Source organism: Citrus clementina, unplaced genomic scaffold (assembly GCF_000493195.1).
Source record: "Citrus clementina cultivar Clemenules unplaced genomic scaffold, Citrus_clementina_v1.0 scaffold_6, whole genome shotgun sequence".
Taxonomy (NCBI): Eukaryota; Viridiplantae; Streptophyta; class Magnoliopsida; order Sapindales; family Rutaceae; genus Citrus; species Citrus x clementina.
Window position 1 is genome coordinate 21,902,844 of NW_006262139.1, and position 8,650 is coordinate 21,911,493.

At 35.3% G+C, this 8,650-nt stretch overlaps 1 protein-coding gene across 1 annotated transcript; it reads right to left on the reverse strand.

The window, feature by feature from the left end:
- Positions 1-2,713: 2,713 nt before the first annotated feature.
- On the reverse strand, positions 2,714-6,221 carry LOC18038639 (bZIP transcription factor 17). The gene is made up of 2 exons (XM_006430446.2): positions 3,920-6,221; positions 2,714-3,463 (listed from the first exon to the last, which is right to left on the reverse strand). The coding sequence occupies exons 1-2, from the start codon at positions 5,682-5,684 to the stop codon at positions 3,045-3,047; spliced, it is 2,184 nt and encodes a 727-aa protein (XP_006430509.1). The 5' UTR covers positions 5,685-6,221; the 3' UTR covers positions 2,714-3,044.
- Between the last annotated feature and the right edge of the window lie 2,429 nt (positions 6,222-8,650).

The following is an 8,650-nucleotide window of genomic DNA, read 5'->3' on the forward strand; positions in this document are numbered from 1 at the left end:
TTCAACAGTTTTTTTTTTTAAAAATCATATTTAATGCAGAAAAAATAAAATAAAATAAAATAAAAAGAAAAATTATAAACAATTAACATAACAAATATTTGAGTGAGAAAAATATTTTTAATTTAAATGAAAGTTAAAAAAAAAAAGTAAAATAATCATGTCCCAATATTTTTGGTTAAATATTAATATATTAGGTAGACGTTCCAAATTAATTTCACATGTTCCTAATTTTAGTTAGATTTTCTCACTAATAGGTTCATTTGTTTTCACTTTCTAATCCACTAGTTTTGTGTTTAATATTCCTACTAAATTCGTTAAATACTAATATTTGGGGTAGATTCCAAGTAAATTCATTTCCCGTTGGATAAGTTTCTAAATATGGCTATACTTTCTCCCCTTTTGGTTTATACATTTAAACTATTATTCCACTAGTTTTACGTTTAATATTTCAATTAACTTAGTAAAATTTCAATTATTTGGGTTAAATCCCAAATTACTTTTTTTTGTTAGATTAGTTTTTTATTTTAGTTAAACTTTTTCATTTGTAGGTTCAGATGTTTCAACTTATTAATCCACTGGATTTATATTTGATATTCCTACTAAATTCGTTAAATGCCAACATTTTAGGTTATATTTCAAGTAACTTTCACTTCCCATTGGATCGGATCCTAAATTTGGTTACACTTTCTCTCTTATTAGTTCATGTGTTTAAGCTAATTATTCCTCTATGTTTGTGTTAAATATTCCCATTAATTGCGTAAGATTCTAATTATTTGGGTTATGTACCAAATTTATTTTTTATAATTTTATTTTCGGTTAGATAAGTCCCTAATTTTGATTATACTTTCTCCCTTACAGATTTATATATTTCAACTATTATTCCACTGGTTTTACATTCAATATTTCAATTAACTTGGTAAAATTCTAGTTATTTAGGTTAAATACCCAAATTACTTTTTTTTGTTAAATTAATTCTTGATTTTGGTTACACTTTTTCATTTATAAGTTCACATATTTCAACTTATTAATCTAGTAGATTTATGTTTGATATTCCTACTAAATTCGTTAAATGCCAACATTTTGGGTTGAATTCCAAGTAACTTTCACTTCCTATTAGATCAGTTCTTTATTTTCGTTACACTTTCCTATTAGATCAGTTCTTGATTTTCGTTACACTTTCTCTCTTATTGGTTCATGTGTTTCAACTAATTATTCTTTCAGTTTTATGTTGAATATTCATGTTAACTTGGTAAAATTCCAATTATTTAGGCTAAGTACCAAATTTATTTTTTATAATTTGATTTTGTTTAAGTAAGTACCCTCGTGAATTGCTTTGGTAATGTGAGGACCATGATCTTGTTCATGTGTCTATAGGCGGTAATGTTTTAACCACCCAAACAATATATATATAACCAAATGTTATTCCAATTTAAATGGATAATTTACAACTATTAGGGATATTTATGACATCTACCCTACTTGTAATTTTTCTCTATAATTTATAAATAATTATAAAATAAATTTTGATCATTAAGGGTATATAAGTTATTTTACTTTATTTGTATTTTTAAAATATTTAAATTCTATTGCTAACATTAAGACTAGGGTAGAATGGTAAAATAATATATAAAGCTAACGGTATTATAACTTTAGGGGGTTTAGACGTACCTTAAAATATGAGGGGCAGTATGAAGTAATTCTCCTTTTTCCTTAACAACCATTAACTAAGTACCAGTAATAATACAAAATCAAACCTGTCATATACGATTATTTAATAATGTAGCAAAAAATATATTAAACAAAGTATGGAATAATTTAATTAATTCATGATAAATTTGTATGAATTAATTTGTGTAAGAGAATCTTTGTGAGTATAATCCAAATATCAAATATATGGTACATTATATATGTCTTGAATACAATACATATTTATACCGTTAATGTTAGTTACTAGTACAACTAATATTGAAAATAACAATATTTGATGATTAATTATGATATTTGGTACTATGAATAATTATAATTATTTGAAAACTATCCAATAGTTAGATGGAAAATAAGAAAAAATATATTTTATTTACACTAATGTAAATATTATTCTCATTAATAGAGACATTACATATTTAAAGTAATTTTTTCAGCTGTGAGAAAATGCAAATTTTTCATGTCGAGGAGGGGGTCTTTGACATTTTCTTAATTTAAATTGATAGTTTTGATATGTAGATAAAATGGGGTAGCTATGTGATAATTGCTCTTGATATTTGCCAGTTCCCACTTCCAATTCTTTAGCCGGTTTCATGCGTAAAATATAGAAGCCGTTGGATTGCTTATAAAAGAAATCCAACGGGCAATAAATTTTAAAAATAAAAAAACAAAAACGACTGTAAGGCATGCAGCGGCTGTATTACAAGCGGACGCGTCAAGTGACAACCAAATGATAATTGTTTGTTGCCACGTAGTCCACAGGAACTACAATAAAAACGCGTGAAATATTTAAACCATGCAAAGATTGGTTGAGACTAACACAGGCCAGAATCATTATTCCAAACACTCACATTTATTGACATTATAAACAGTAACTTTGTGAAAACCTGTGCTCCTCATCTAAGACCATCCGGGATCCACAAAACCGTGTCTGCTTCCCGTGATCTAGAACCACTGAATAACGGGACAAGCTATCAAAGTTGGTCAAAATGAGAATATTAAGAACATACTAAAAACTTGTTCCATAGGGAAATTAGAGAGTACACTGGTAAATATTTCACTGCTTGTACGCTATTGATCAAAGATAAGGCTACACTATAGAGTCAAACCACTTTGATTAAGAACTTCAACCCCTCAACATGTTGGAGGCGGACACAAGGCATATGACTTGATCTCAACCAATGATGAGAAAAGGTAAAATTAAGGGTGGTATAAGATAATCCAGTGTACATTGAGATGTTAACATTGTAATATAAGTTGCTAATTAATCTGTTGTATTCAAAACTGTGAGCTGGCTCCGGATATAATTCGCAATCCATGGTTCCAGCCATTTTCCACACTTAACTGGTCACTAGATGAAGACCAGATCGAGGAAGCCCACATGAGTAAGTGACATACTTGACGCTGTCCAAAAGCACAACAACAAATATTCTCGAGAGTGACTTTGGACTGATCATCCCTTCAACATCTCCGTCACCAGTCTCTCTTGGATCAACAAGCACGGAGACAACCATAGAAGAAGCAGATTTATTCCCTGCAAAGCTTTCTTTTTGAGCTTTTCTTTCCCCAGTGAAGTTTGTGAGGGGAACTGGAAGACGGTGGAGAATCCTTCTATTCCTTCCCCTGTTAACTTGTGTAGCATTCTGACGGTGTTCTGCAGTCATGTTAGCAACTGATGATGCAGGAATAATCGCTCCTGGAGCAGGTGACGCATCAAACTGGAACACTTCAGTACACATACCAGAACTCAACAACGGCCCTGCATAAATATTACACATGAGCACAAAGAAAATACAATGGACTGCAAGTTTCCAAGTCTGAATATAGACAGCTAAAACCAACAATTACATTAAGAAATCATTTCTCAAGCCTTCACAAGATAGCTATAAACCTCTGGAAAAGCAGATAGAGCACTACAAGCTCAAAAATATATAAAAATAATACCATCTGAAATTATTCAGTTTCCACTACAAAGATAACTACTATTTTATAATCTAGTCACAAATTTTAGTCACTTATACTAAATATCAACAAAGTCAAGCTAACTTTCTTGGAATTGCTTTTAAAGAACTCAATTGGTCAAACAGAAATTTACAAACTTTTCTCACAATTGTAAAAGTAAAGGAAAAAGGCTTACGATTAATAGCAACAGATGATTTTATTGCAAAGAACAAATCTGACACAAAAATGAAAAAGTAAGAAAAATGATGAATACCTGATAGACCTTCTTGGAACCACTGCTGCAGTTTACCATTAGCTGCAGATGACTTCATGTGGTCCTTTAGTGCATCAGTAGAGCCAGAAGAGATAGCCCTTTGTCGCTCAGCAGGATTTCGGTAAAAGTGGGAGTGCCTCGCTCCATTCCCTCTAACATCGGGAATAGCTAAAGCTGGAGAAAAATCTTTGGGGATAGCCAAACCAGTCGCCTCCTTACTATTAGCTTTAGAAGCATCATGGGAAGCCATAGCTTTCTCACTGGCCAGAACAGAGTGAATTATCAAGTTGCCATCAATCTTCACAAGCTTATCATTCCTCGGCACATACAAAGAGGCAACAAGCGGTTCACTCGCATTGCGCGGACGAACAAACTCGTCTGAATCTGGTGCAGGCTGTGACTCCTTCTCTTTTGATTCAACAGCTCTCGCACAATGTATTCTATTATCAAAACCAACCCTCCCATTAGGGAAACCAATCCCCATACTCTCACCCGACCCATTTGAATACCCGTTAATGGTTAACACCCTCCCTCTATGTTGATTATAGAACCCACTGCCAAAATGTCCACCAGAAACCCCATCCCTTATACCTCCATACTTAACATCAACAAGTGGCACCAACCCGCCAAACAACAATATGAAAAACAACAGACCCAGGAAACTAACACTAGCAACTTTCTTAGTTTTGCTACCATCACTCTTACTTTTATTACCATCACTCTTCTTGGTCCTAGAAGGCACTGCAGCAGCAGCAGCCTGGGGCTTCAACCTGGGAATAGGCACCAAAGGAACCTGCGAACCTTGAGGCTTCACCATATAGGGTGCAGCACAAGGCATCCAGCCATACGGCATTGGCGCAGCAGCCATATGGGGCGGCGGGGGGTACATCCCCAGTGGCGGAGGCATTGCATTGCTACCACTTAATTGTTGCTTCAAACTCGCATTCTCAGCCATAAAGAACGATATTTTGCTATTTAAATCGGCAATTGTAGAATGCATATTTCTCACCTTGTCCTCTAGCTCCTCCACGTAATGTTTCTTTCTCTGTCTCGACAACTGGGCGCTCTCTCGGTTTCGCATAAGCCTCGCCTTTCTTTTCATTTCCTCCTCGCCCAAATTATGATCATTATCAGCTTCATTAACTGACAAAGAAGACGATTTACGATACTTGTTGCTCCTGGATTCGTTGTTCGTCTCTTCGATATCCTTCTTCCTTTTGAAGATTCCCTTTTTGCTAACTTCCTCCATTTTAATTTTCTGATCAACAACCAAATTGCCGGAATCAGGAGACGGAGCATCGGTATTATCCGACGAAACACCCGACCCGCTATTTTCGGAGCGCCCGCCAGAAATCCCAATGGAATTCAAATGGGAGATCCGATTACCCGAATTCTGCGGGGACGATGAGTAATTCAAATACGACTCGACGTCTAAGGAAGCTGGATTGCCCAAAATTCCAGAACTGCCTGACCCGGGGGAGGCCGCAGCGGCTCCTCCGTCGACACCGGGGGAGAAACCGCCGAATTCACCGTCCTGAGGGTCTTCGGAGGGAAGGAAAAAGGTATCATCTTCGGAGGCGAAATAGAGGTCGTCGATGGTGAAGTCAAAGTCGCAGTTGTCGTCTAAGAAGAAATCGAGATCGTCTGACGAGGCACAGGGATGGGGAATCTGTGAGTTGAGGTATGGGGGATCGAGCGGCGGAATTGAGAGGGCATCGAAGTCATTGGACGGCGGTGGTGCTTCGGCGAGGAGCGGATCGGACATTTTCGTAATTTCGGTTAAGGTTTCCTGTGAGAGAGATGGGGTTTTACGTAATTCTAATTTGCTTATGGGAGAAAATATGAGAGACGGAGACGGAGACGGAGACGAAGACGAAGACGAAAGCCTTGGGAGTTTTAGACTCTTCAGTAGTAGTTATGTGGAAGGATTTTGGATTTTGTTTTGTCTGCGACTCCTGCATCTGAAGGCACGCGCCGCCTGTCTCGTCCTCCTAACTCACTCTTATCTTTTATAACATTTTGTTTTTGAATAATTTCATTAGAAATTTGATTGAGCAGTGGATTTTATAACTCTATTTCAAATTTCATATACACTTCAGAAAAAATATCTCACATATTTAAATATTTAAATATTTGATATTTGCCGGCGTGGAGGTAAGGATACTCGGACAGTGAATGGCGCGTGAGGACTAAACATTATTATCCAAAAACAGAATGGCACGGTCATGGCACAAACGCCGTGTGTGTATCTCCGACTCTGGAAACTTCCTTGATCCTTCGTTGTTATGGTCCCTCTACTCTGTCCTAACTTTGACGGAAAGCTAACGTTTTTCATACGCGTGTTTCATCATGCACTATCCAAAGGCCCCTTTTTTTTTTTTTTCTTTTTTTTAATCCTTTTTCTTCATTTTCCGAGTCTATATTGACTTGACACTTTCGCCTCGCCATAAATAATTTATTCTTTTAGCACTTTACCAAATTCAAGTCCTTCTCATACAGCCCTGGCAATTAGATTTGTACTCAATTCACAGAGCTTATACGGATTTTCTCCGCCTTCTATCTAAAATATATATGAAAGCAAAACTGTGTTCTAAAACTTTGAACGAATCCAGGTTTGGTATCTAGGTAGAATGGGTAAATTAAATCATATTGAACCATATAAATGATATTATTTAAGCTATTTCATTTTTAAAAGTTTTTAAGATATTTTTATAAATTCAACTCTAATGAGGGATCTCTCATTTAAAATAAAATGATAATCAAATTACAAATCAGAAAAATACGAACGTTATTAACTTGATTTAATATCAAATCCTTCCATTAAGAGTGTTGTTAGCGTATTTTAAGAATGTGTTTCTAAGTCATTTCCTTTTAACATTTAAAATTGTGGGTTAGACACTTTTATTTCAAAAAATTGACATAAATATTGAACTATTGATTTAAAGAAATTCGGATCAATAACAATAACCATCATTAAATGCTAATTTGACTTTTAGTATATACTGTTGGATTATTTGAAATCAATGGCTTAAAATTTTTGTCACAATTTTAAGTTAAAAATTTTAAATTTAAATAGCCCACTTTAAAAAATATTTACATATATAAAGCAGATATTAAGTTTGAGAGTTTTCAAAAGCTTGGCTTTTCAATAACAGTTTCAAACCTTATTCCCGGTATAGAGATTGAAATAAAGAAAAGCAAGTGGTTTCGGTTAGCAAGAAATTGCATTTTTTATGACTATTTTTCGGTGAGAAAGATGGATTTAATCGACAAATTACGCGCGCACGCGCACACACACGCACATATAATTTTCAATTCAGGAGTTTAAAATATGAAAAAATTTGAAATTTTTTTAAAACTATACGTATTTAAAATTTAATTTCATAATATAATTAAATCTCACGATTTTAAAATTTTTTCTACCTTTCTCGGTCTTTAAAATTATATAGCCTTCATGCCACCATTTAACCTACTTGTTAACATTTACCAACCCCACTACGACTGTATTGCTTTGTGCTTTACACTTCTGCATTTTATCGTTGCCCTACTCATTATTATTGTTTCCACCACTGCAATTTTATTTTAATTTTATATTTTATATACCGACTATAAATACAATAATTCAATTAATGAATAGGATTGAATCTGGAATCGTGAATTTTTCACAAGAGAAGAGAAAGAGTTTTAATGGACCCATGGGGCGAAGGCCCAAATACAAAGAACTTAAGACCAAACGATCTGCTCAAGAGAATTGTAGGCCCATAGTGAAATCGATCATGAATTGTGTAACTCTTTCTGCTCTAAAATATAGAAATACACCAGAGGAGGAGGTATCCTTTTGTTCGTCTCTATACGCAAGGAATGGATGCCGTATAAGCTACGAAACACCAAATATTGTATGTTCGGTAATCTAAAGTATAAACAACACTTGCGTAGACTTATGAATGTATAAAGGCCGCGTTCGTCTATCCGTGTGAAAGAGGGATGGGCCCAAATGTGCAATGGGTTTCAAAGTGTTATTCACAGTCTCAGAGTTAAGCTTCTACATAAGGGTAATTTTTAGGGACCTCCCCTGAGGTTTGGTGTATTAACACCTAGATAGAATGTATTGTTGTAATTACAAATACCTCCCTTGCTGTTAGTTATCAGTTAGTTTGACTGTTAATGGACTCTTAAAATTACTAAAGTAACCTTCTCACCAAAATGATAAACTATCAGAATCAACAAAATCGATTTGGAACCATATTTGAAAACCCATGTCAACAAAATCTTTGATTCTGTTTGAGCAAAGACAAAATCTTTGAGAACCCACTTCAATAAACAAAATCTTTGAAAACCCACTTCAATAAAATGGCTATTGATGCTTGATGGTGTGTGTTTGGTATAAAGAGGACCTCGTTGGCAGTGAAGCTCCATCAACGGCCTCAAAATGAAAATGGTTGTTGATGCTTGAAAGTAGCCGCAATTGTGGGTTGAAAAAAAATTGTGCATTCATGGCTGTTAAGATGTTATTGAGGTTGGGGCTGCATGTGGATTGGATGAGGAGATGGACGACGATGATATGGAACCATCCCCGGCGGCAGAAATTGCAGTAGTGGTATCTGGCATCACAAGCCACGAGCAAGGGTTTTGAGAGACTGTGCAGTTGGGTTTTGGGACTCAGAGGTTGCTACATGGTATCGATGGCTCAAGGGTGATGGCAGCGGCAGTTGGACGGCGTCGGCGATGGCC

Bases quoted from the DNA above. Each gene is read 5' to 3' on its own strand.
- LOC18038639 (XM_006430446.2), bottom strand. From the start codon at position 5,684: ATGTCCGATCCGCTCCTCGCCGAAGCACCACCGCCGTCCAATGACTTC. The intron at 3,464-3,919 runs GTATTCATCATT...ATATTTATGCAG, and splicing joins GTTCCAAGAAGGTCTATCAG to GGCCGTTGTTGAGTTCTGGT.